Source organism: Sapajus apella, unplaced genomic scaffold (genome assembly GCF_009761245.1).
Source record: "Sapajus apella isolate SASKATOON/1434 unplaced genomic scaffold, GSC_monkey_1.0 scaffold83, whole genome shotgun sequence".
In the NCBI taxonomy this organism is placed as follows: Eukaryota; Metazoa; Chordata; class Mammalia; order Primates; family Cebidae; genus Sapajus; species Sapajus apella.
This window is the reverse complement of record NW_022437023.1, coordinates 9350044-9377210: the sequence shown is the minus strand read 5'-3', so window position 1 is coordinate 9377210 and position 27167 is coordinate 9350044. Positions and strand designations below refer to the sequence as shown.

General features: G+C 41.9%; 1 protein-coding gene across 2 annotated transcripts; it reads left to right on the top strand.

The window, feature by feature from the left end:
- The first annotated feature begins 11283 nt into the window (after nucleotides 1–11283).
- USP49 (ubiquitin specific peptidase 49) lies at nucleotides 11284–26464 on the top strand. Of its 2 annotated transcripts, none has more exons than XM_032253312.1 (5): nucleotides 11284–13166; nucleotides 14782–14986; nucleotides 19726–19834; nucleotides 20702–20907; nucleotides 22563–26464. In XM_032253312.1, the coding sequence occupies exons 1-5, from the start codon at nucleotides 11811–11813 to the stop codon at nucleotides 22751–22753; spliced, it is 2067 nt and encodes a 688-aa protein (XP_032109203.1). In that variant the 5' UTR covers nucleotides 11284–11810; the 3' UTR covers nucleotides 22754–26464. The 2 variants fall into 2 exon arrangements, with proteins under 2 accessions (XP_032109203.1, XP_032109204.1); XM_032253313.1 differs by having other exon boundaries at nucleotides 20702–20756; nucleotides 22563–22790.
- The last annotated feature ends 703 nt before the right edge of the window (nucleotides 26465–27167 follow it).

The following is a 27167-nucleotide window of genomic DNA, read 5'->3' as shown; positions in this document are numbered from 1 at the left end:
GGGGGTGGTGGCTGGGGGTTGCCACCTTAGTCTAAAAGGCAGACTTGAGGCCCAGGAAGAAAGGTTCATGCAGGCAATCTCTGTGACTAACACTGCTGAGAAAAACTGTACTACTTTGATTTGGCGTGGGGGATTAGGTGGGAGGTGTTTTTCAAAGGGTACATTTCAAAGTAAAACTAGAAATGATGATAAAAATGAAGAGTATCTCATAACCTGTCTAATTTGCGAATAGCTCGTATCCCAAGATTTTCTCTTACTACTAGTATATTGTTTGCTTGTCTTTAAAAGTATTTTTATTTATTTATTTATTTATTTTTCTTTTTTTTTTTTTTTTTTTTTTTGAGACGGAGTTTCACTCATGTTACCCAGGCTGGAGTGCAATGGCGCGATCTCGGCTCACCGCAACCTCCGCCTCCTGGGTTCAGGCAATTCTCCTGCCTCAGCCTCCTGAGTAGCTGGGATTACAGGCATGCACCACCATGCCCAGCTAATTTTTTGTATTTTTTAGTAGAGACGGGGTTTCACCATGTTGACCAGGATGGTCTCGATCTCTTGACCTCGTGATCCACCCGCCTCGGCCTCCCAAAGTGCTGGGATTATAGGCTTGAGCCACCGTGCCCGGCTACTTATTTATTTTGAGACAGGGTCTTGCTTTCGTGCCCAGGCTGGAGTGAGTGACACAATCACGGCTTACTGCAGCCTCAACCTTCTGGGCGCAATCAATCTTGCCGCCTCAGTCTCCTGAGTAAGCTGGGACTACAAGCACGTGCCACTATGCCCAGATAATTTTTTGTAGTTTTTGTAGAGATAGAGTCTTACCATATTGTCCAGGCTGGTTTTGAACTCCTGGGCTCCAGTGATCTGCCCACCTTGGCTTCCCAAAGTGCTGTGATTACAGGTATGAGCTACCATGCTGGCCTAAAAACATTTTTATGTTATATTTCAAGCATACCCCAAAATAAAGAGAATAGTATAATGAGTTCCATGTACCCATCAACCAGCCTCAACAATTAGAAATATTTTGACAATCTTGTTTTTTCCATCTTTGTACTATTTTTTTCCCCTGGAGTATCTCAAAGCAAATTCTATATATCAATCATAATATTAATATTTGACCTGTAAATATTTCAACCATACAAAATATTTGGTATTTCAACCATGCGAAGATTAAAAATTGAACCACAGTACCATTATCACACCAAACTAATAATTACTTGGTGTCATTTAATACTTAGTCCATGTTCAGTTTCTCTGGTTGTAGACTATAAGGGTGGTGGTAGGGAGGGAAGCTGGAAGAAGGGATTACAAAGGGGCACAAGGTAACTTTTAGGGGTGACTGATATGTTTATTGTTATAATTGCAGTGGTTTCACAAGTATATGTTAAAACATATCAAATTGTACACTTTAAATATGTACAGCTCACTGTATGTTAATTATACCTCAATAACGTTAAAAAAAAAAAAACCCTAATGGTGTAGCTAGAGACAGTATTTTAAAACATTTTTTCCCAGTTATCTCAAAAATATCTTTTTATGGTTGGTTTGTTCAAATCTGGATCTAAATCAGAACTACAAATTGCATTTGATTGCTGTGTCTCTAGGTTTCTGATAATTTAGAGCAAATTCATTCCCACTTGCCTTTTTTTCATGCCATTTATTTGTTAAAGAACTCAGATGATTGATTGATCCTGTAGCGTTTGCCACATTTTGATTTGGTGATTTGGCTAACTACAGCCTATGATAGTATGTTCCTGGCTCCTATATTTCCCATAACCTGGTAGTTAGATCCAAAGGCTTCCTTGGACTCAGGCTCAGATCTTTTAGCAAGAGTATTTTGTAATAGGTGATGCTGCTATGACCCTTCCATGCATTGTATCAGGGAGATCTAGTTGCCCTGGTTTTGTGCAAAATTGATCAGTAGAGGTAGGTATTGTCAGCCTTATCCATCTATTATAACATTTCCTGTCAGTTTTCACGTAATACTTTAAGGAGCCACTGCCTATATCCCCTATTTTATTAGGAGTAAATTACTCATGTCTGTGTATGTGTCTGAATAATGCTTGACAACTGTATTAAGGCATAATTTTCGTAGAATAAACCGCACATATTTCAAGGGTACAATTCAAGAAAGTCTGACATAAATACATATATACACTTACTTTGATATATGTATATATGTATGTATAGTTTTTTTGTGATTGTCTGTCTGATTGCCGTAGAGAACATGGTGTTAGAGAGGTATACTACAGGGACAAACCATGATTCCCTTGGTCAGCTTTTTAGAAGGGTAAACCCCGATTCTTTTAGTGGTAGGGATAAAATTTTTCCATGTGGCAGTAGAGAACAGGGAGCCTTTAGTCCAGACCTTGTTTTATCACTAGCTTGTCAGGAAGATCATGCTAAAACATAACAAAAGACTTTGAGTGGCTTTTGGGTTTCCCCTTACAGATTTTATTACATAGATATCCTAAATACCTGCTTGCAGATATCCACCTGCTGTTTGGGGGTTTATTACCCAAAACCAACCTTGTTTCTGGTTCTTCTCCCCAACTGATTTCCTGTTCCATTTCCAAAGCACAAAATCTCAACAAGTATTTTAAAAAGAGAAATCTTTTCATTCCCCTACAGACTTTTATCCCCACTTTCCTTTTAAGGGAGACTCTTAATACCAACGTGGCAATCCCAAGCAGAATAACACAGAGGAAATAGTTTGCATTGTGCAAATGTCATTACACATGTGCTGTACTGAATGGAGCTGATCTATGTGCCACTGGGTCACATACACAGTATGGCTAACGACAGTATAATGCTTATCTTCAATAAAAGGAACAGTTAGCAAATGAGATCAGGGGTTCTGTTGCACAGGATAATCTTTTCTCAGCTTAAGAAAAATTCTGGCCTGTGAGTAACATCTTTCTTCCATTGGTTGGAACATTAATGTGTTGGGATTCATAGGGAAGTTAGGTTAACTGACCAAGGTGTGGACAGAGCTGATTCCCCTGGCTAATGAGGGAACTGCTATTGAGCAGGGCCTGAGCAGTGGGACAGATTAGGGACAGGATACTAGAGTGGCTCAAAATGCATGCCATACCTTTTTAATGTCAGCTCTATGAATGGCCTCACCAGGTTGTAGCAAGTAGACCCCTTTGATCCAGAAGCAGAATGAACAACTAAGCTCTGAAGCTTAATCCTTACCCAGCCAGTCTGCTTCTCATCCACTTTTGGCTGCCACTTTTCTGCAGAGTCAAGGATAACATTTCTAAGAGTGTGTGCATGTGTGTGCCTCTGTTTGTGCACACATGTGTTCTCCCATTGTATTCAGAATCCTTGAATTTAATATGATCAGTCTTCTTTTGCCATCTTGCCTCCAGTCAGCCATCTTCCTGGAAAATGGGTTAGGTTTTAGGTATAGAACTCTTTAGCAAGAATATTAAGTTAATTAATCAAAAAGTCTGATCCCTTGAGAGCCAGCTAGCTTAGCTTTGTACCACAGGTGGTGTCTCCTAAACACCCATCAGTCATCTCTTAGATCTTTATCACCAGGAGACATGGATGAAACTATATATATACCTCAGTACAGGATCACCACTGCTACCAAACAAAAAAGTACAAAACATGTGCAGTAGCTTCATCTTGAAAATATCATTAATAATAGTATACCATAAAACAGGTATTATTATGTGAAAATTCAACCTGAGATTCAAAAGAATCTCAGTAGTCCACTGCAGTGGCTCATGCCTATAATCCCAGTACTTTGGGAGGCTGAGGTGGGCGGATCACTTGAGATCAGGAGTTTGAGACTAGCCTGGCTAATACAGTGAAACCTCATCTCTACAAAAAATATAAAAATTAGCTGGGCATTGTGGTCCACATCTGTAGTCCCAGCTACTCGGGAAGCTGAGGCAGGAGAATGGCTTGAACCCAGAAGGCAGAGGTTGCAGTGAGCTGAGATAGCGATAGTGCACTCCAGCCTGGACGACACAGTGAGACTCCATCTCAAAAAAAAAAAAAAAATCAGTGGCGGGCGCTTGTAATCCCAGCTATTCGGGAGGCTGAGACAAAATCGCTTGAACCTTAAAGTACTGAAATATGTAATCCTGTATTGAAATGATGCTTAAAGTTTTAGGAAATAGATAAAATTGAGAAGAGAGCTGAGGACAGAAGCTTAAGGAAATCCTAAATTTCAAGGAAGAGAGACATGAAAACAGAGATGTAATTACAGACACAGGAAGAAAACCAGACAAGAACAGTTGTCTAAAATTCAAGAGCGGGTGTTTGTTTGGTGTTAAACATAGAAAAAAATGTGGATGGGGACTGAGAAAAGGCTAATGAATTTAGCTATAAGGAAATTGTTAGCGATCTTTGAGAAAACAGTTTCCACAAAAAGGAAGTGTTAAGGAGTGAACTGTGAGGAAGATGAACCTGCACATTACTCTTGCCAGAAGGAGAAAGGATCTAAAAATAGTGTCAAGGATAGTCTAGGGGGCAGGGCAAACTTTTGTCTGTCTGTCTGTCTCTCTCTTTTTACACAGAAGACACTTGAGAATATTTGTAGCAAGAGGAAGGAGGCAAACAAAAGAGAGCAGAGGATGAAGGTATAGAGGGTGTGGAACAAAGCATTTGTGCCATGCCACGTGTTCTGCCTTTGTCATTTCCCTGCATGGCAGCAGGGATAGCCCCTTTCCATGGGCAAACCATTGTTCTGTGCCAGGCCCAGTTCCTTAGATGAACTCTACTCCTTTTTCATTGAAGAAAGCAGATCTTAATGCAAGTGAGCTATTGTCATGCTGGCATAACCTTACATCTGTTGTAACCTATGATTAGATGCTCATTCTTGAACATTAGCACCTGATTGCTGGTGACAAATGAGTGGCAGCATACCTCACAAGGGCTCTGGCACACCTAGCACGTCAGGTCTTGTTGACTGTGGCCAACAGCTGCTGCATAAGTGGACATTCCAGCTCTTGGGTCAGAGAGCTAAGAACACATTTTGTGAGAGCTTCCGAACCCTTCTTGGAGAGTTCAGCCTCTCCAGGGGTCTCTGAGCTGTGATATGACTTAGAGGTTATCCCTCCTCCACCCCCCCATTCAGAGACAGTGGCACTGATGGGGAAATGGGAAAGGGCAGCAGCCTATGAGGACATGCTACCCATTCAGCAATCTCCTCCCCCACCCACTGTCCTTTAGCAAAGGACTTCTGAACAGTTTCTCTAACCCTACCTACCCTTCTCAGTCTCTGCGCCCTTTTCATTTTTGTTTTAGCAATAAATATAAAAATTCAAAAGGCTAGTGTCATTGTACTTATGGCCTTTTACAGTCCTACATAATATTCTAGAATGTGGCACTCTTTCTTTGGGATATTAACTATATCTTCATTTGATTTCTACCTTGATTTTTAAATCTTTTTCTTAACTGTATATTAGATTATGTTTTCCAATACCTCTTGGAAATGTTGGCAGAAAATGAAATTCAGTTTTAACATTTGTTATTTGTAAATGTGTATTCACTGTCTATTTAAGCAGTCTATGCAGGTTTTGTGGTAGATATAATTCTAGGTACACTTAGTGAGTTGAAGGGTTAAAATACCCAGTGCTGTCGCATATGGCAGTGAGCAGAATCACAGATGTTGATGATACCAAGTAATTAGTATTCTTTTATGTAAATGAAGGCTGTCAGCATGTTACCATAGTGTCTACTCTCTCTGAAGCTGGAATTTATGCCACTTGGTCTCACCAAGACCAAGCAGGATTATTCTATGGTCCTTAGTTAAGAACTGAGGAGAAATTAATATAAGAGAGAGAGAAGAAATGGAAATTTCTCTAAAGTAGATTTATTGTCTTTTCCCCCGCTATTTTGTTTTTGTTGATTCCCCTTCAACCCTCAGAAGTTTTATTTCTGGTGATGTAGTCATGCAGTTAAGACCTGCTGAGAAATCTGCTATTTGAGAATAATTAAAATACTCCAATGAAAAGGCATCATTTTTAAGCTATAGATTTTTGAAAGATTTAGAATCCTAATGTTGTCATCTTTCATATGGAGACTTTTTAAAAAAATGATATGATAAATCTAGAAGTTTTTCATCAGAACAAAAGGTAAAAGTTGAAAAGATTTCATTATTTTTTCATTTAATACTTAGTGATATTTATCTATAGTATGGTTTTAAATATTGATTATGGTTCTTAGTTCCAGTTGATTTATATTTTTAAGATAAAACTATGGTAATTAAAAAAGCAAAAGCTGATGTTTTGTCAGGTTTACTTTCCCCATATGCAGATAGACCAAGGGTGTGCAGGACATTTATTTAAAGCTGTTGATCTATTTAAAACTTGCTGATGTAGAAGTATTCAGACACATCATGTTCTTTCCCAATTACGCTGTAAGTTTATCAGTTTTGGGTACTAGGTGCCTGTCACACTGGATAATGTCCATTTTAAGTGGAAATGTTAGTATGATGACCTTTGAGAATATGAAGTAAAACCTGTACACATCAGAAAAATATAAAATAGAATTATTCTTTTTGCCAATGGGTGTTAGGCCCTATCCTGAAATAAAGTGGTCAGAGTATGTGTGAGAGGTGAATTAAACACATCTTCTTTTTTGATCAGAGTATACCTGAGGTGGTATTCTCTTTATTCTCTCTTTTGTTTGTTGGTTAAGGTAGCCTTTATTCTTTGTGTCACTTTTGGGAGATTTCCATTTCGTAATCAGGTACGTGTTTCCTCTAGAGGAGCTGGTCTGCCTAGCTTAAATCAGTATGGTGAGGTGCAAAGTAGCCCTGTGTTTTCCTGAATGGATTTACTCTGCCCATATGGCAGGTTAGTGAGCCGCCACGACAGATTTGTAATGGGAAAAGGGCTGTGCAGGAGAGGATGTGCGTGATCAGCAGATTTATAGATCAGAAAATGAAATCAGAAGAAAGAATTTCCAGAGTGCCCTTTTCATTTGACAGCTCTCCATGGAGAGGATGTGGAATGGTTTTTTAGTGTTCGTCTCTTTTGGCTTTTGGTTGTTCCAGCATATTTTTTAGCACAGGAGTTGATTTTGCAAGGCATCAGTGTTCTGGGTGCGGTGTTGCTATATTCCTATTTACAGAAATAATTCTCTCTTTGTAGGATTTGAAGCTCTGCTGTATTTCATATGATAAGATCTCGGTAGCAATTAAATTCCTGAAGACACATCAAAGCTAAAATGGGGATCTGCCAGGCATCAGGTTTTAAGTTACAAGAGGAGGCTATTCAGATACAATTTAGCTAGTACCAAATCTTTCAAAGGAAAGAAAACAAAAAGAAAAGCAAAGCAAGCTAAAGATAGTGTGTCCTGGTGTATGTAAGTCTGTGCTGTCTCAATATAATTCCACAGCCACTAGCCACATGTGACTTTAAATTAAAATTAATTAAAAGTTCAGCCCCTCAGTCTCACTAGCACATTTCAAGCGCTCAGTAGTCACATGTGACTGGTTACTACAGTACTGGACAGCACTGTAATAAATACAGATAGAGAATATTTTCAATAATATTTGATAATATCAATTATCTATCTGTACACATTCTCTGTTCTCAATATTATCAATGATATATATTGACTGATCAATGATATATAAAGGATATAAAGATATATATATAAATTATAATATTGATATCCCTCTCATTGATATATAGAGAATATATCATTGCAGAAAGTTCTATTGGGCAGTATTAGTCTAAGTGGAAGAATTGGAGAAATAAAATTCTTTCTTTGATTTCTATGAAGAGTCTTTCATCCCTATATAATTTACTGGATTAATGGACTAAGGTTTTAATGTGCAAAAGAATCATCTATACAGCTTGTTTAAGTTGGAGATTTTAGAAGCCTCTCCAGATTCAGATTCCTCAGGACTGGAGTAGTAAGCAAGAAATCTGTATATATAACAAGTAGCCTGGGGAATTCAGATGTTGGTAGGTAGTTCAGGGACTAAATTTTGAAAGAATATTAAATTAGTGAGAAACTTGGGAATTGCCTGTATCTTGATTTTTTTTTCCCTCCTCTTCATTCCTTCATTACTTTCTTTTGTGTCCCCAGGAATTAGTTGTAAGCATCAGTGTGTACTCAATTTGCATCCTCAGTTGGTATTAAGTAGCAAAAAGAAAATTCATTTATTTACCATTCCATCTTTTAATGTATGTGTGTTTTGATTTGGCTGTGCAGTAAGAAAAGTCAACAAAAATGGTTATTTCAGGACTATTCCAGACAGTGCCAGAAGGTAATTCTGACAGAATACTTTTGACCACCAAGAGTGGAACACCCAGAAGTCTTGGCATTATAAGGGGGTAAGGGTATAAAAACAGAAATATACATAATCTCCTCTCTGAAGATTACAATATTCCCCCATAGGGGATATTTTTCAAGACTCCTCGTGGATGCCTGAAACCACAGATAGTACCAAACCCTATGTATACTATGTTTTTTTCCTGTACATACATACCTATGATAAAGCTTAGTTTATAAATGAGGTATAGTAATTGATTAACAATAACATGATAAAATAGAACAATTGTAACAGTATACTGTAATAAAAATTATGGGAATGTGGTTTCTCAGAGTATCTTACTGTACTGTACCACAGGTAACTGAAACCTTAGAAAGTGAAACCATGTATAAGGGGAGACTACTGTATATCTCATTAGAAAAGTGGGTAAACACATCCAGAAAAATTACCTAAAGGGCGCTTAGCAATAAGAAAATCATGATCTGGCTTGATTGAGAGTAGTGTAGGTCACGTCCCTTTGTATGATTTGAGGGTTTCTTATACAAAGACATGCCTCTGCCATCTGGAAAAGGCAATAAAAAAGGGAAGAATCTCTAATTTGGTCCTGCAGTATATTTATTTATTTATAGGTTTTGGCATACATAAATAGGACTAGGCCCAAAAAAGCATCTGGAAAATTAAAGGGGCTACTCAGAGTACATTGGATTTAGAACTTTTCTGGGTTGATCTCATAATCATGAAACTGCATTTGTCACAGAAATCAAAAGTAGAGAATAAATGGAGGTGAAATAAATTCACTTTGAAAGAGGAACTACCTTTAGGGAATTTAATTATTTATTTATTTATTTTTTTGAGACGGGGTTTCGCTCCTGTCGCCAGGCTGGAGTGCAGTGGCGCAGTCTCGGCTCACTGCAAACTCTGCTTCCCAGGTTCAAGCAATTCTCCTGCCTCAGCCTCCCGAGTAGCTGGGATTACACGCATGTGCCGCCATGCCTGGCTGATTTTTTGTATTTTTAGAAGAGATGGGGTTTCTTCATGTTGGTCAGGCTGGTCTTGAACTCCCAACCTCAGGTGATCTGCCTGCCTTGGCCTCCCAAAGTAGTGAAATTACAGGCATGAGCCACTGTGCCTGGCCTTATTTGTTTATTTATTTTTATTTATTTATTTTTGAGACAGAGTCTCACTCTGTCCCTGAGGCTGGAGTGCAATGGTGTGATCTCAGCTTACTGCACTCTCTGCCTCCTGGGTTCTAGCGATTTTCCTGCCTCAGCCTCCCAAGTAGCTGGGACTACAGGTGCCTACCACCACGTCCGGCTAATTTTTGTATTTTTTTTTTTTTTTTTTTTTTTTAGTAGAGACGGGGTTTCACTATGTTGGTCAGGCTGGTCTCGAACTCCTGACCTCAGGTGATCCACCCACCTTGGACTCCCAAAGTCCTGGGATTACAGGTGTGAGCCACCACGCCTGGCCTTTTTTTTTTTTAAATTACTTTTAAGAGATGAGGCCAGGTGTGGTGGCTCGGACCTGTAATCCTAATACTTTGGGAGGCTGAGGCAGGAGGATCACTTGTTCCCCTAAGTTTAAGACCAGCCTGTGCAACATACACCCCCTCTTTTTATTTTTTTTTGAGATGGAGTCTTGCTCTTGTCGCCCAGGCTAGAGTGCAATGGCACGATCTCGGCTCACTGCACCTTCCACCTCCCGATTTCAAGCAATTCTCCTGCCTCAGCCTCCCGAGTAGCTGGAATTACGGGTGCCTGCCACCATACCTAGCTAATTTTTGCATTTTTTTAGTAGAGATGGGGTTTTGCCATGTTGGCCAGGCTGGTCTGGAACTCCTTACCTCATGATCTGCCTGCACTGGCCTCTCAAAGTGCTGGGATTACAGGCATGAGCCACTGTGCCCAGCCTCATAGACCCTATCTCTATAAAAAATAAAATTAGCTGGGCATGGTGGCATGCACCTATGGTCTCAGCTACTCTAGAGGCTGAGGTGGGAGGATTACTTGAACCCAGGAGGTAGAGGCTGCAGGGAGACAAGATCACACCACTGCACTCCAGCCTGGGTGACAGAGTGAGACCTTGTCTCACAATATATAAATATATAAGTAAATAGATAGATAGATAGAGTAGATAGGTAGAAAGAGGTCTGTGTTGGCCAGGCTGGTCTCGAACTCCTGGCCTCAAGCAATCCTCCCACCTTAGCCTCCCAAAGTGTGCAAGCCACTGTACCTAGCCTAGGGAATTTTAAGTTCTGGTATTGAGGGAAAACGCCTTCAAAGTTTCAAAGATATAAAAATTTTCTTTTAAAATAGTTGTATAGCTTCTTTCCCTTGGAGAAATTGCCCACAAGGCTTCTCTGATGAACAATACTGAAGAAGCATTGTTGGGAATAGAAAAAAATAAACATGCTTAGGATGTTACCACTGTTTTAATATATATATTTTCATATTACATATATATATATATGTATATATAGCTGGAAGATTTGTTGGCTTTTTGTTGTTATTTCGGTAGTTTGGTTAACTATTATAATACCAGTAGCCACTTTACCTTTTGTCCTAAGTCAGATTTGTCCAATTCTTTACTTACCTATCCTTTCAGGAAAGAAGGTAAGTTTTCCCACCCTTACTGCAAGATGCAGATGTGCTTTTCAAAAAGACAGATGTTGGCTGGGTGCGGTGGCTCACGCCTGTAATCCCAGCACTTTGGGAGGCTGAGGCAGGAGGATCACTTGAGGCTAGCTCAAGACCAGTTTGGGCAACATAGTGAGACCTGCCTCTAAAAAACAGGCCGAGCCTGGTGCCCCATGCCTGTAATCTCAGCACTTTGGGAGGCTGAGGCAGGTGGATCACCTGAGGTGAGGAGTTTGAGACCAACCTGGCCAACATGGTGAAACCCCATCTCTACTAAAAATACAAAAATTAGCTGGGTGTGGTGTTGCGCGCCTGTAACCCCAGCTACTCTGGAGGCTAAGGCAGGAGAGTCGCTTGAGCCTGGGAGGCAGAGGTTGCAGTGCGCCAAGATGGCGCCACTGCACTCCAGCCTGGGCAATAAGAGTGAGACTCCGTCTCAAAACAAAACAAACCCACATATACCATGTTTCTTAACCACGTCTCATAAAAATGATACTTTGTACTGTTGAGGACTTTCTTTTTCTTATTTTTACCTTATATCCTCATATCTCTGCTTTGCATTACATTGCAACCAACCTAAAACTGACTTTTTTTATTGGAGGCGCTTCGTCTCTCTTACTGGTATGTGACACACCATAAAGTTTCAAATTTGTGCTAACCCTTCCATATGATACTTCTTTTTAAGTAATTTAACTGTCCTGTAATTCTTCGCCTTTATACCAAATGTGCCTTTTTTTTTTTTTTTTTTTAACTTTCAAAGGAACCAATTTGGAATTGAAAATAAATGAATCTAGAGTTGAAATACCAATTGCAAGCCTTTTTGTATTTTTTTTTTTTTTTTAGGAAAATGTTTTTTCTGAAAGTGTTTTCCTTTTCTTTTTTGGGGACTCTGTCATGCCAGGTTGAGAGAGTGGCGACTTCTATAAGACATGGATAGATGCAAACATGTAGGGCGGTTACGGCTCGCCCAGGACCACTCCATCCTGAACCCTCAGAAGTGGTGCTGCTTGGAGTGTGCCACCACCGAGTCCGTGTGGGCCTGCCTCAAGTGCTCACACGTGGCCTGTGGCCGATACATTGAGGACCACGCCCTGAAACACTTTGAGGAGACTGGACACCCGCTAGCCATGGAAGTCTGGGATCTCTATGTGTTCTGTTACCTGTGCAAGGACTACGTGCTCAATGATAACCCGGAGGGGGACCTGAAGCTGCTGAGAAGCTCCCTCCTGGCGGTCCGGGGCCAGAAGCAGGACCTGCCGGTGAGACGCGGGCGGACGCTGCGGTCCACGGCTTCGGGCGAGGACGTGGTCCCGCCGCAGCGCACTCCTCAGGGACAGCCGCAGATGCTCACGGCTCTGTGGTACCGGCGCCAGCGACTGCTGGCCAAGACGCTACGGCTGTGGTTCGAGAAGAGCTCCCGGGGCCAGGCGAAGCTGGAGCAGCGGCGGCAGGAGGAGGCGCTGGAGCGCAAGAAGGAGGAGGCACGGCGACGGCGGCGCGAGGTGAAGCGAAGGCTGCTGGAGGAGCTGGCCAGCGCCCCTCCGCGCAAGAGTGCCCGGCTGCTCCTGCACGCGCCCCGCGACGCGGGCCCGGTCGCCACACGCTCCACTGCCCTTCCTACCTCACGCAGAGCATCCGCTGCTGCGCTCAAGCTGCGTCGCCAGCCTGCTGTGGCCCCGGGCGTCACGGGCCTGCGCAACCTGGGCAACACCTGCTACATGAACTCCATCCTCCAGGTGCTCAGCCACCTCCAGAAGTTCCGAGAATGTTTCCTCAACCTTGACCCTTCCAAAACGGAACATCTGTTTCCCAAAGCCACCAACGGGAAGACTCAGCTTTCTGGCAAGCCAACCAGCAGCTCAGCCACGGAACTGTCCTCGAGGAGTGACAGGGCCGAGGTGTGCGAGCGGGAGGGCTTCTGCTGGAACAGCGGGGCCTCCATCAGTCGGAGCCTGGAGCTCATCCAGAACAAGGAGCCGAGCTCAAAGCACATTTCCCTCTGCCGTGAACTGCACACCCTCTTCCGAGTCATGTGGTCTGGGAAGTGGGCCTTAGTGTCGCCCTTTGCCATGCTTCACTCAGTGTGGAGCCTGATCCCTGCCTTCCGTGGCTATGACCAACAAGACGCTCAGGAGTTTCTCTGCGAGCTGCTCCACAAAGTGCAGCAGGAGCTCGAGTCTGAGGGCACCACACGCCGCATCCTCATCCCCTTCTCCCAGAGGAAGCTCACCAAACAGGTCTTAAAGGTGGTGAATACCATATTTCATGGGCAGCTGCTCAGTCAGGTATGTGTGTGCCTACCATGACAGTGGAAGCTTATATGTTAGCTTGGGCTTCCTATGAGTGCCTGTCCCGGGTTATTGGGCTAATAAGAGTAGCCAACATTTGCTGTGATTATGCATTTTTGAGAGTGGTCATTTGTACCTTTCATTCTACTGTACACATGATGATCTTATGGGGAAAATTGCCTAGTGTCTTTCCAGCCAGATTTTTAGTTTAACTTGCCACATCGCTATATTTTCAGTGGATATATTTAACTGCTATTGAAGGTATGGGCAATATCATATTCTCATTGCTATAATTAAGTACCCATTGTTGGTGTGCCATCCTTTGATCAATTTTAGGGAACAGAGTTTGCCTGTAACCCTGGTTCCATAATAGTTTGAAAGAGTAATCTCCCTTCTTTACATACAAGGAAGGATGGTAGCTGAGAACGTGGTAAAGGCCAATGCAAGCCTCCTTCCTGTTCCCTATTACTTTTTATCTCCTGGATTTTTAGCCATATAACCTAGGCAAAGATTCTTAGATAAGGCCTTGAGGGAATATGCAGAAAGAGTATTTTTATAGTTAAAAAAGGCAGGTGTGCCGGGCACGGTGGCTCACGCCTGTAATCCCAGTGCTTCAGGAGGCCAAGGTGGGTGGATCACCTGATGTCAGGAGTTAGAGACCAGCCTGACCAACATGGTAAAACCCTGTCTCTACTAAAAATACAAATTAGCCGGGCGTGGTGGCACATGCCTGTAATCCCAGGTACTTGGGAGGCTGAGACAGGAAAATCACTTGTACTCAGGAGGCGGAGGTTGCAGTGAGCTGAGATTGCACCACTGCACTCCAGCCTGGGTGACAGAGGAGGACTCTGTCTCAAAAAATAAAGGGGGGAGGGGGTGGGGTAATGGTTGGTGGGCAACTTAAGAGAATCAGGTTAAAACCTCTACCCTATGCTTGTGTCTTGGTTTTTAGGGTTTTGAAAGAATGATGAATGGGATGGAAAGGGAAAGCTTAATTAGGCTTTTGTTTTTGAGCATGTAAAAGGGGGGTATTTATCAGCACTTCTTCTGTCTCCCCTCCCCTCAGGAAGAAAGGTGCACCTGGGAAGGCTATAGTGGGAGTGAAGGTCTAATCACAGCACTTTGAGGCTCTGCAGACAGAGGGGTTCAGTGTAGGGCTTCTGCAAGAAACAAAGGCAAAAAGAGAGCCATGCTGGGCTGCATAGAAGGTCTAAAGTCAAGAGGAGGAATGCCAGAGTGGGGGAAGCAGGCAGGGACCTGCAAATTCTCTATATTAGACTGATCCCTTGAATGAATGCACAATAACTTGCAGTCTGTACTACTGTACTGTTGAATGGTAGAGCATACTTGGGAGAGGAGAATAGAAAAGAGGGGTTGGTATAATCTCTATGCAGTATGGTTTTTAAATTCCAGCTAGCATCCCATAGTTACAAATATACATCAGAAGTAATATACTCTAATTCTTTTAAAGTTATATTTACTATTTTAATATTACTGTTTTTTGCAAATTATATACTTAGTTTTGATAAAGTGTGTCTTTTATGAAGTAAGTAAAGCTGTATGCAGGAAGCATGGAAATTCTATAATCTGTAAATCAATCTTTTCATTCTAGGTCACATGTATATCATGCAATTACAAATCCAATACCATTGAGCCCTTTTGGGACCTGTCCCTGGAATTCCCTGAACGCTATCACTGCATAGAAAAGGGGTTTGTCCCTTTTAATCAGACAGAGTGCTTGCTCACTGAGATGCTGGCCAAGTTCACAGAGACAGAGGCCCTGGAAGGGAGAATCTACGCTTGTGACCAGTGTAACAGTGAGTGCTGTGTGGAGGAGGGGGTGTAGTGGGGAAGTATAACTGGAATATCAGTTTAAGGTGCTGCTTTGTCCCCTTTAGTCAAAAGTAACACTAATGATATTGAATGGTTCTAAAGCATCTTTTAAAGATCTTTTTCTCCCATTTTTCTAAAAACAAAAACATGGACTTGTTTAATTATGTATTAAAAAACAAAACACGCCGGGTGCGGTGGCTCAAGCCTGTAATCCCAGCACTTTGGGAGGCCGAGGTGGGTGGATCACGAGGTCAAGAGATCGAGACCAACCTGGTCAACATGGTGAAACCCCGTCTCTACTAAAAAAAAATACAAAACATTAGCTGGGCATGGTGGCGCATGCCTATAATCCCAGCTACTCAGGAGGCTGAGGCAGGAGAATTGCCTGAGCCCAGGAGGCGGAGGTTGCGGTGAGCCGAGATCGCGCCATTGCACTCCAGCCTGGGTAACAAGAGTGAAACTCCGTCTCAAAAAAAAAAAAAACAAAAAAAACAAAAAAACAAGGCCGGGCACGGTGGCTCATACCTGAAATCGCAGCACTTTGGGAGGCCGAGGTGGGCAGATCACTTGAGGTCAGGAGTTTGAGGCCAGCCTGACCAACACAGTGAAACCGTGTCTCTATTAAAAATACAAAAATTAGCTGAGTGTGGTGGCGGTTGCCTGTAATCCCAGCTACTTGGGAGGTTGAGGCAGGAGAATCAATTGAATCCGGGAAGCAGAGGCTGCAGTGAGCCACGATGGCGCCATTGCACTTCAGCCTGGGCAACAGAGCAAAACTCCATCTCAACAACAAAAAACAAACAAAGACCTAGGAGATGAGTGACCTCCTAATTGACCTTAGTTGTCTTCTTGGAAGGGATTTCAAAGTGTGGCTCCTGAAATGGGAACTCAGAATGTTATTTCTTAGCTTCTTAGTGCTACGGGGCTCCTGCTTAAATTCATGAATGTAGAGTCTGACAGTTCTTACTTAATCTAAACTCAGATGGTATAGCTTCTTTGAGGTGTGCAATATCAGAAAAGCATGCTTTTGGCCAGGTGTGGTAGCTCAAACCTGTAATCTCAGCACTTTGGGAGGCCAAGACGGGTGGATCACCTGGGGTCAGGAGTTTGAGACCAGCATGGCAAACCTGGCAAAACTCTTGTCTCTACTAAAAATACAAAAATTAGCTGGGCGTGGTGGCATGTGCCTGTAATCCCAGCTACTCAGGAGGCTGAGGCAGGAGAATCACTTGAACCTGGGATCGGGAGGTTGCAGTGAGCTGAGATTGTACCATTGCACTCCAGCCTGGGCAACAGAATGAGACTCTGTCTAAAAAAAAAGAAAGAAAAGCATACCTTTGTACTGAACTAGTAGATTTAATGTCTGTCAGGAGTGATGCTAAAGATTGGTACAACAGAACCAAGAAAGCAAGCCTTCAAGTGCTTTCTCAATGGCAGCTTCATGAAATATTTTCTGCATTTGTTTTTATATTCTTCACATGCCTGAAAAGTTCATATTTCAGAGAGGGTCATAAGGAAGTATTTCTGTGTCATGTCTGTAATTTTAAAGTGGAACTCTTTACATATGGTTACAGAGGCATGTTATACAGGGCCCTCTGTCTTGCCATACTAACACTTAATGCTTCTGCTAACCCAGCATGGACAGAGGAAATGCAGAGCAAATATGTGGCTGCTCATGTTTGGGGTTTGTGGCATATATAGATTTGGAAACTAAAAGTATAAAGTGAATGGATTGTGCAGAGACCTAGAAATCAATTTTCAGCTACATAATAGTTTAGATTACAGGTTTTGAAGAAAAAAAAATCTTAGGCCAGGCGTGGTAGGTCATGCCTGTAATCCCAGCACTTTAGGAGGCCCCAAGGTGAGCAGATTGCTTGAGCCCCAAAGTTCGAGACCAACCTAGGCAATATGTTGAAACCCCATCTCTACAAAAAAATGCAAAAATTAGCTGGATGTGGTGGCATGTACTTTTAGTCCCAGCTACTCAGAGGCTGAGGTAGGAGGATTGCTTGAGCCCCAGAAGTCAAGGCTGCAGGAACCTTGCCACTCTACTCCAGCCTGGGTGACAGAGTGAGATCAGATCTCAATACACACATACAAACACACACACACATATATATATACACACACACACATATATATATTAGCATTTCTTAATATATTTCACACACGGTTTTAAAAAATAGTAAATTGTGTGAAACGTGTTCTGCTCTTTGAAGAATCAGAACAAAAATCGAAAGTCAGGCTTGAGGCCAGGTGCATAGCTCACACCTGTAATCCCCACACTTTGGGAGGCTAAGGCATGAGGGTTGCCTGGGTAGCATAGCAAGACCTTGTTTAGGGAACACACACACACACACACACACACAGTTATGAGGGTTGCCTGAAGCCAGGAGTTTGAGAGTAGCCTGGGTAGCATAGCAAGACCTCATTAAGGGAAAAAAAACACACACACACACACACACACACACACACACACACACACAGAGTTATGCTTGATTTCATTTTGCCATTTGAAAACAAAATTTGAAATTTTATACCTGGTTAACTGTAGACTCACCTATTCTGTTCCATTTTGAGATACAGAGTCAGGTGAATCAAATTGTTTCATTAGAGTAATTTTTTTTTTTTTTAAATAGGGATTCATGAAGCCTTTAACTTGTAAGGAACAAAAGAATATTAACAGCTTTAATTCCATTTTTCGATATGATAGATTAGGCAAGAAACACTTTTGTTTATTTTTACAAGAAAGGATTGTTCTTCTGGTTGTCAGATGTGCCAATTTATTAGGATTTCTCTAGGCAAGTGCAAATAATGCCAGAGAAGGAAACCTATGGCGAAGGGATGAGATGCATTGATCTGTTGCCCGTGAAGTTTCAAAACTGTCAGTCTTCTACCTGTCTTCCTGGCCAGCTTAATCAAATGGAGACAGAACTGATCAATCTCAATCGAATCAGTAATTTCTTTTTCTTTGTGAATTTCATTTTAGGGAAACAAAGCCTAGCTATATTGTCTTCATCTTAGCTCACTTACTCCCTCTGCTGAGGGTGGCAGTCACTGCCAGGGTTCCTAGCCAGAGCTGCAATAATTTTCAAAAAAAAATGGTGAATTGGAATATAAAATAACGCCAAGCCCCTCTTTGAATTATATATCTGTTCATGCCCCCACATGTTGTGACTGCACACCCTGGTAAAAGCTTCTCCTATGGCACACTCATTCTGATGCAGTCTATTATAAGAAGCTATACCTCCACATCCTATTGTCACAGCTCTGCAATATATCATCTGGCTGTGATTTGCTACTTTTCGTGAGTAGTAGAGACAGGACTTGGTATCAGATGCTCAGCTCTTCCAACACTGAGCCCATGATATTAACAGCTCAAGACAATTAGCAGGGACTGCACTAACCACTAATTTTCTACTCTCATCCATTTACCAATTTAATGTAACAAAACAGTCATCAGTAAATGGTTACAGGGAAGGCTTCTGATAGAAAGTAAGATAACTTTATTTCCATTGTTTATTTGCTGAAGTTTAGAAATGCATTTCCTCAAGGCTAGGCATAGTGGGCTCACACCCACAATCCCAATACTTTGGGAGGCCAGGGTGAGAGGACTGCTTGAGGCCAGGAATTCAAGAAATGCATTTCCCCCACAGTTAGAAACAACATTAGAGACTGATCACTGGTTCTGCTTTGGAGCTGATAAATTTAGCCACCTGTCAGCATTGTCCTTGCATGTCCAGCAGTGTGCTTTTATCCAGCAAATGTGTTTCAAAAACTAGGCACAGCATAAAAACATAGAACCAACAAAGTTCATATTCTAAATATTTGAATATGCTATAAGCAAATCATGCTGAAGAAAAGATGTGTTTACATGCTCTATCCTTTAGTAATCTTATCCTTTTTTATCTTTTTCCTAAGCCTGAAATATATGCATTATTCCCTATTTTACTGGTGAGGAAACTGAGGTTCAGAGTTTTGAATAACTTATCCATTAGCACACAACTAGTTGTGAGCAGCAAGCAGAATTAGGCTTACCTAGTGCAAACAAAAAGCTTTTTCAAATCGTATTGTGGGGTATCATAATTGAAGTTATAAGCCATTGTGAAGACATGGAGCCTTAACATACGCTTCTACTCTATGTGCTTGCTGCTGCACATTCTATTATATTCCATCATATGCAAAGTTGCTGATGGCAAAAGTTTGAAAGATTGGATTGCTTCTAACAGCTGACCCAAATAACAATGACTTAAAATGAGAGATTTTATTTTTCTGTTACATAAAACAAGTCTGAAGGAGATTCAGGGCCAGCATGGTGGCTGCATGGTCATCAGTGACCCAAGCCATTTCTGTCTTTCTGTTTTACTATCCTATTGCAAGATTTCTGTCTTCAAAGTTACCTTTTGGTCCAGGAGGAATTCCAGTAGTTTCAGATAGCGGGCAGGCCAAAGGGCTGCACCTTACAACTGAGTCAGTCCTGTCTAAGCAGAGTGCCACATGGTCATTCCTTTCATCTTAGCCAGAACTTCTATGACCACACTATGCAGGCATGTGAAGCTGGGAAATGCAGAAAGAGGGTCACATTGTGCCCCAAATAAAATTGAGTTTCAGATACTGAAAAATATGGAGAATGCATATTGAATGGGAAGTCACTGTTTCTGCCATAGCTAGAAAAAGACTCCTCACAACCTATGTCTTATACCTACCTTCCCAAACCACATAGGCAAACGACGAAAATCCAATCCCAAACCCCTTGTTCTGAGTGAAGCTAGAAAGCAGTTAATGATCTACAGACTACCTCAGGTCCTCCGGCTGCACCTTAAAAGATTCAGGTGAGCTTGCTGTTGGAGTCCCCAGCTGGGTGAGAGCTGTGGGAAAAGCTGCTCCAAAGGCTTTGGTGAGGGCGCATGTCTTTTTTGGTGTTGGGAGGGGAAGCCTGTTTGCTCGAGACCTTGTGTTTTCCATGGAGATTAGATCATTCACATCCGCTAAGACAAATTGATGTGGGAACCCAGCAGGACTGGGCTTTTGCTCTCATGCTCCTGTGTAATTAATTATCCAGCCTCCACTGGGTGTCTGCGCTTAAAGATTTTCTAGCCTGGCTTGGACTTATGTAGATTCATCTTCAGGATGACGTATAAAATAATCTGGAAAAGAAGGGCAAGCAGGATACTACAGAAAGACTATTGCTTGAATTGCTTGTTTAGGGATCTCTAGGTTCAGAGTCCTTCATGGAACATTCGTAGCAAATAAATGGGCTAGGTGCAGCAGCTCATGACTGTAACCCTAGCACTTTGGGAGGCCAAGGTAGGCAGATCACTTGAGCTCAGGAGTTTGAGACCAGCCTAGGCAACATGGTAAAACCCTGTCTCTATAAAAAATACAAAAATTAGCCAGGCATGGTAGTGTGCACCTATAGTCTCCCCTGCTCGGGAGGCTGAGGTGGGAGGATCACCTAAGCTCAGGAAGGTTGAGGCTGCAGTGAGCCTTGATCATACCATTGCACTCCAGCCTGGGCAACAGAGTGAGACCCTGTCTGAAAATAAATAAATGTAAACATTGATTATCACCATTTTATTGATGGAAAACCAAGGCCAGAAGGTTAAATTTTCTCAGTTTCCTGTTTTATTAATACCTGCCTCTACCTATGATTGTATATGCCAGTTTTTACTAGTAACAAGCTTATATCCATGTTCTAGGTGGTCTGGCCGTAATCATCGAGAGAAGATTGGGGTCCATGTCGTCTTTGACCAGGTATTAACCATGGAACCTTACTGCTGCAGGGACATGCTCTCCTCTCTTGACAAAGAGACCTTTGCCTATGATCTCTCCGCAGTGGTCATGCATCACGGGAAAGGGTTTGGCTCAGGACACTACACAGCCTATTGCTACAACACAGAGGGAGGTGCGTGCGCTTTACTCTGTGGGGTGGGGGACACGGAAAGGGGTTGATTTCTCCACATTTTACTGTTTTCCTTTTATTTCCATCCCATGGATTGATTACCTAGAGGGAAATTACATACATCTAAATCCAACGGAAAGAATTATGAAAGTTGGGCCAGGCGCTGTGGCTCACACCTGTAATCTCAGCGCTTTGGGAGGCTGAGGTGGGTGGATCACTAGAGGTCAAGAGTTTGAGACCAGCCTGGCCAACATGGTAAAAACCCTGTCTCTACTAAAATAGTACAAAAATTAACTGGGCGTGGTGGCAGGCACCAGAAATCCCAGGTACTCAGGAGGCTGAGGCAGGATAATTGCTTGAACCTGGAAGGCAAAGGTTGCAGTGAGCCAAGATTGCTCCAGCCTGGGTGACAGAGCGAGACTCTACTGTCAAAAAAAAAACAGAATTATGAAAGTTGAATTCAAATTTTGGGTATATCACTAAGTAACAACATATGGTTGTTCTAAGAATTAAAAGGAACTCACGTAAAAGTGCTTAGAACAGCACCTAGCCCCTGTGCAATGGCTCACGCCTGTAATTCCTCTGCTTTGGGAGGCAGAGGCAGGAGGACTGCTTGAGGCCAAGAGTTCAAGACTAGCCTGGGCAACATAGTGAGACCCCATCTCTAAAAAAAATTTAAAAATTACCCAGGCATGATGGTGTGCACCTGTGGTCCTAGCTACTTGGGAGGCAGGGTTGAGATAATTGCTCAAGCCCAGGAGTTTGAAGCTGCAGTGAGCTACGATTTCACCACTGCATTCTAGCTTGGACAACAGAGTGAGATCCTGACTCTTTTTTTTAAAAAAAAAAAGAGCAGTTGCCTAGCACATAGTGCTTATTCAGTCAGTGTTGGAGGATACTGTAGTATTATCAATAGTGCTGGTTATTGATATTATTACTATTGTGGTAATGCTAATTCTGCACACCCCCGTTTTCCTTCTTGGTTATGCAGAAATATTACCTGGGTAACCTCAAGGAGATATTGTATGAATCTCACTAGCCTCAGCTTATAATAAAGCTGGAGACATTTACTGTTCTTACTACTTCCCCTGCCATGGGAAGTATGGGGATGCAAGGGCCCCTCCAAAGGAGCTTTAAGTTGTCATCCTCCAGAGTGGAGTCTCCCAGCTACTGTACTGACCAATGGGCTGCAGATGTGTTTTCAGCTGTTCACTGTTGCTGAACTGCACAGCCCTTGGGGCATCCAGAGCCTGTGAACAAATACTTTTTTATTCCTTCTAAATTTTCCTTTATGACTCTCCTCTATATCCATTTCACCTCTCCTCCTCCTTTTCTTCCTCGTCTCCCCATTGCTTCGCCTGCAGTGTTGCAGCTATCTTTCTAGAACGCCCTAATGGACAATGAAAAAGCCTGAATAAAACAAATATAAAAACGGCAGTCAGCTGATAAGCAGTATTGTGGTGGGGTTTGGTGGTGTTAAAGCCAGTGGATATAGAGAAGTCTGTTGGTTTCATATACTTGTCCCTTTCCCACCACCAATAATGGAGGGTTGGCTCTATTCAGAACTGCTCTGTTCCTTTCTTCATTTCCTGATTTTGCCTGCTGACTAGAAATATGAATTGAGTAGTCATTTCTCCTTTTCTCCGTTGGTTTCCTAGGTTTTTGGGTCCACTGCAATGACTCAAAGCTGAATGTATGCAGTGTCGAGGAAGTATGCAAAACCCAGGCCTACATCCTTTTTTACACTCAAAGAACAGTGCAGGGCAATGCAAGAATCTCAGAAACCCATCTCCAATCTCAGGTGCAGTCCAGCAACAACGATGAAGGCAGACCACAGACATTTTCCTGAAATGGGAGGCATGTATCAAAGACTGGCTTGCTTTTAAACTATTGGTGTCCATACATCTTTCCTCTTATAGGAAATAAGGCTACTGCAGGAACAGATGACTAGGTTTGCCTCACTGAGTCTAGAGTAGAAGGTGCCAGGTGATTCATGTCCTATCATAAATTTTGTAGTCTCTTTTCATTGAATTTGGGAATTCCCTCCTTTCATAAAAACAAATCAAAAGAAGTAACTTCTATGAAGATCATTTCATCAGTTGCTTCTGAATATAGAGGGATCTGGGTGGAGAAGAGGGGGAGAAAATTGATCATATCCACACAGGAGAGCAGCCATGTTTTCTCTCCATTATGTGATTCCCCTGCTAAACAGGACCTCCTTGCAGCATCAGAAGAACCCTCTGGATGTGAGCAGCCCTGGACAGAGCACGTGAGGAGGGGCCCTGGGCTAGCAGCTTGCTGGATGGGATTGGCTCCAAGATGGGAGATGAAGTCTAAAGGGTTTATTCCCACAAAGGAAGTAACCCTCAAGGGTTTAAAACAAACTTCCTTTTCAGGGGATAGCAGCTGAAGAGTGGAGTGAGATGCATGGAACAAATTTCCCCATGCAAAATGGGATGGTTTTCATATGTCATACCCTCCCTGCCTGCCGCTGTCATTTAATCATTCTATACTTCTGAGACTGGTGTGAATATCCCTTCATTCTAAAGAAGGGGCAGTTTATATAAAGAAGCAATAGACTAGCACATGTTGCATGCTGAGCCAAAGGGCACTCCTGGCTATCGCAGTTCTGTAGCAGAGCCCTGGTTCAGGTCTAAGGCAAGCACATGGTTTGGCTTAAACTGGTTCTTAGGTTTTCTCAGAACTCAGTTGAGGGTGGGCAGAGATAGCCGGTGCTCCAGGGCTTATTGAATGCCTGTCACCTGTTCTCACTTCAGTGCAGCGTGTGGCTTCTTAGCCTACAACGTCTTTCATGTTCCTGGAGAGCCGGAACATTCATGTCCACAGGGTTTGGGAGCTTTTGGTTTTCTAGGGTATGGTAACTGCTTAGGAATGCACCCCCTACATATCTGAAGAGTTTATTGCTGATGGTCTTGGCCTGTTCCCTTCCAAATCTTGATAGTCCCTACTGTTGCTTTACCCGCTATACTCAGTCCATCAGAGAAAAAAGCAAGAGTGCCCTGTCCTTTCCCCCAGTGCTAGTAAAATGCACCTTCCTTTTTAAATTGGGTCAGTTTCTAAACAGAATGAAATTGCCCAGATAAAAATCCTTGTCCCCATCAGGCACCACTTCATTCTTAGTTCTTCACTTAGATTTGCTGAACTTTTGTTGCTATGGTTGCTGCAGTAAGCCTCACTCAACCTGTCACTATGAATGCTCATCTTTTGACTGAGTATATCATATTCATGTTTGAATTCAGGTAGAAGTACAGTTGTCACTTGAAGGGAGTAGATGTGGAAGGGAGTTTGGGGAGGGCTGGAAAGTGGGGAAAGCAAGGCTAAAGAATGAGGGTTATAGCTTTAGCAATGTTGATGAGCCACATTTCCCGCATAGATCTGTAGCATTTGCTGTTGACCTCAAAATTTTGAGATGAACTCTCCCATAGGCCCTGCCAGGCAGCACTGAGACATGGAGGAAATTCAGACAAAAAAATGGCTCACCCTGATAGGGAAGGAGTGGCTATATTTTAAATTAAACTTGCTTTTTCCAACACTGTGAGGTTTCTGTAATATTTAGCTTTTATTTGGAAGCGATAGCGTATGGCATTTTTTTATGCTATTTGGTTTATATTTCTACTGCAGGCTTCTTTGTATAAGCTTTGCCTGGGCTCACCCTCTCCTGGACACTGTTTTAAAGTGTGAACACTGTCCATGCTGCCAGAGGCTCTGATGTGAAGCTGTACTCTCAAGATCCACAGTTTTAAGTCAGTATGATTAGTAATGATTTTTTGTGGCAATAGAGAAGCCCATTAACTCAAAAACACCAAGGAGAGTAAAAAGGAAAGGAAACTATGAATCGTGCCTCATCTTTCATTGAATCTTATATTTATTATTCTAGAAAAAGAGAACTTACGAGATAGAGAAGAACTAATAGAGCATCTACTTTACCCCTCAGGCTGTCCAGTGGGGATAATTATTAATAAACATTTAATGGAAAATTCAAAGATCTTCCAATTTAATTTTTAAAAAGTTTTATACCAAATATTATAAGGATTTATTAAGCAGATTAAGGACTTTGTGAAGTAAGTACTTAACTTAGCTGAGCACATATATATCAAAGTAATAAAAGAAACTAACATCAGAGTCTCCACTGAGCTACACATTTGCGAAAGGTGCGCACTGCAGTTACAGACACCTCAGGTACCCAGAGGCAGCAGCACTAGACACTTAAGAAGTTAGTATTAAGGAGATTTCTATTAAAGAAGAATTCCCTGCTGCATAAGCCAATGGCTATTGTGAGGGAAATGTCCCTTTGCCTTTAATTTATTTACATATTGGGTACAGATGAATGTCTCAGTTGCATCTTAAATTAAATTGAATCATTCTAAAGAGAAGAAAAGAAGAACCAGGTAAAAGCTGACTAGATGCTGCCAAATCAAACCCAAGGTCTCCTAACCGAACCTTAATGGGCCCACTTCTCTCCCAGGGCAAGTAGTTAAGAGTCTTGTTCCAGTAACCCTTTGTAGTCAGTTGGCTGGCATGTTTACTTGCTGCTGTAGCCAGCCAAGATGAGTGCACCTAGGCCCTCAAAAAGGATTTTTTTTTTACCTCAATCTAGCCTGACCCTCATATTTGTGGTTGCCTCTAAGACGAACATCCATGCTAGTGTAAAAATAATTAGGAATGGCCTTGGTAGCCAGGAACTGAAGCTCTTATTACATGGTGGATGGAGCTCTTGCCAGCTTTGATCCAGCCCCTCAATCTTGGAGTTACGGGGCAGGGTTGGGGGGCAGTGCTACACTGTAAAGAATTTCCAGATGTTTCTTAAAATGTTATGAATAAAATTGGAAACTGTAGAAGTGTTAATGTGTCCTATGGACTCAATAGCAGAGTTTATTTTTGTTTTTAATGGCAAGGCTTCTAGAGTCAATGATTGTATGAGTTTGCTACTCTGGCTATGCTTACAGCTCCATCCAAGTACAAGGGAAGAACCAATGAGGTGGATTGGCTGGCAGCGGGGCATGCCCCAGCATAAGCCCTAGAGATGTTGACAGTAGTGCAGAATGAACACTTGGTTGGGGATGGCGGGTGGGGGGTGGGAGTTGGGTGGGTGGGCTGGGAGGGATAAATGGAGTTTGTTTTACTTACTGATAAAGCTTTGTGAACTAATTTTATACAATTCATAAAATTTGGTGCCTTGTACTCGATTATGGTTTGCATGGAATTGAAGATTAAGGGAAAGGATTTCTTCTTATCATTTCAAGTGGCAAATGGGTCTGTGTAGTGTTTAAAGGACATCTGGTATCACAGACTTTTAAAAAGCATTTCATATCTCTTGTCTGTGAATGCAAATTATTCTTACCAGCAAGTTCTGCAATTTTGTTGTAATGTCCAAATTCTTTGTATTTGTGACTGTTCATCAGATGGCTGCTTTTCAAAGCAGACTGTGTACCCCATTGTTTTTCACTACCTTTATCATATTCCATATGTTAACTTGGGCCTTTCCAAATCAGGCTGGGGGCCTACTCAGATAGGGATATAGTATACATTTTTTCAAAAATGTATAAATTTTTTTTTAAAAAGAGAAAAAATAAATGAAATCTTACTCAAACCATCATTATGGCTTTAAAACCCAACCAGCAGTAAACACTTACTTGAAGTCAAAACAGTAAATTTTGAATGAAATTTTAATTATGCTTTTGGAAGCTGCCGTAACTCTTGCTGGATTTTGATTTTCAATTTTGGAAATTTTTATCAAATAAACTGCTCAGTCATTATATTAGGTAGCAGACTTTAAGGATCTACGTTTCATTCCTATAAAAAAACAGGATGTACTGGTATTTCTTGTCTTAGCAAGTAGTTTGATGCAGGTCTAAATAGGTTTAGCATCTATACTATGGCTTAAAAGATTCCTCCTTTGTCACCATTTGGGAGGTGCTGGCTTCAAAGCTAAGCTTTGCTTTCATGTGACCTTTCTTCATCTTAATACCCAATAAGATATAAATCTCTCAGAGTCTACCCAGTGTAGACTCAAATGGTCTTAGCTTCATCTATCAAGTAAGATCTAGCTGATTTATACAAGAGAATGGTTCTTTTTAAAATATACATACTTTAAAAATCTAATTCTCAAGTAATTTTCTTAATATTTATGCTGGCACGGTCAAGAAAGACTATTTTGTCCTGTTTATATTTAGTAGTGAACAAACTGCTAGAGACATCTGTCAGTCTTAACAGGCCACTGTGGTCCATATATACTGCCTCCT

Coding starts and splice junctions, on each gene's coding strand:
- USP49 (XM_032253312.1), top strand. CDS start 11,811: ATGGATAGATGCAAACATGTAGGGCGGTTACGGCTCGCCCAGGACCAC. Junction 13,167..14,781: donor ATGGGCAGCTGCTCAGTCAG/GTATGTGTGTGC, acceptor TTTTCATTCTAG/GTCACATGTATATCATGCAA. Junction 19,835..20,701: donor CTGCACCTTAAAAGATTCAG/GTGAGCTTGCTG, acceptor TCCATGTTCTAG/GTGGTCTGGCCGTAATCATC.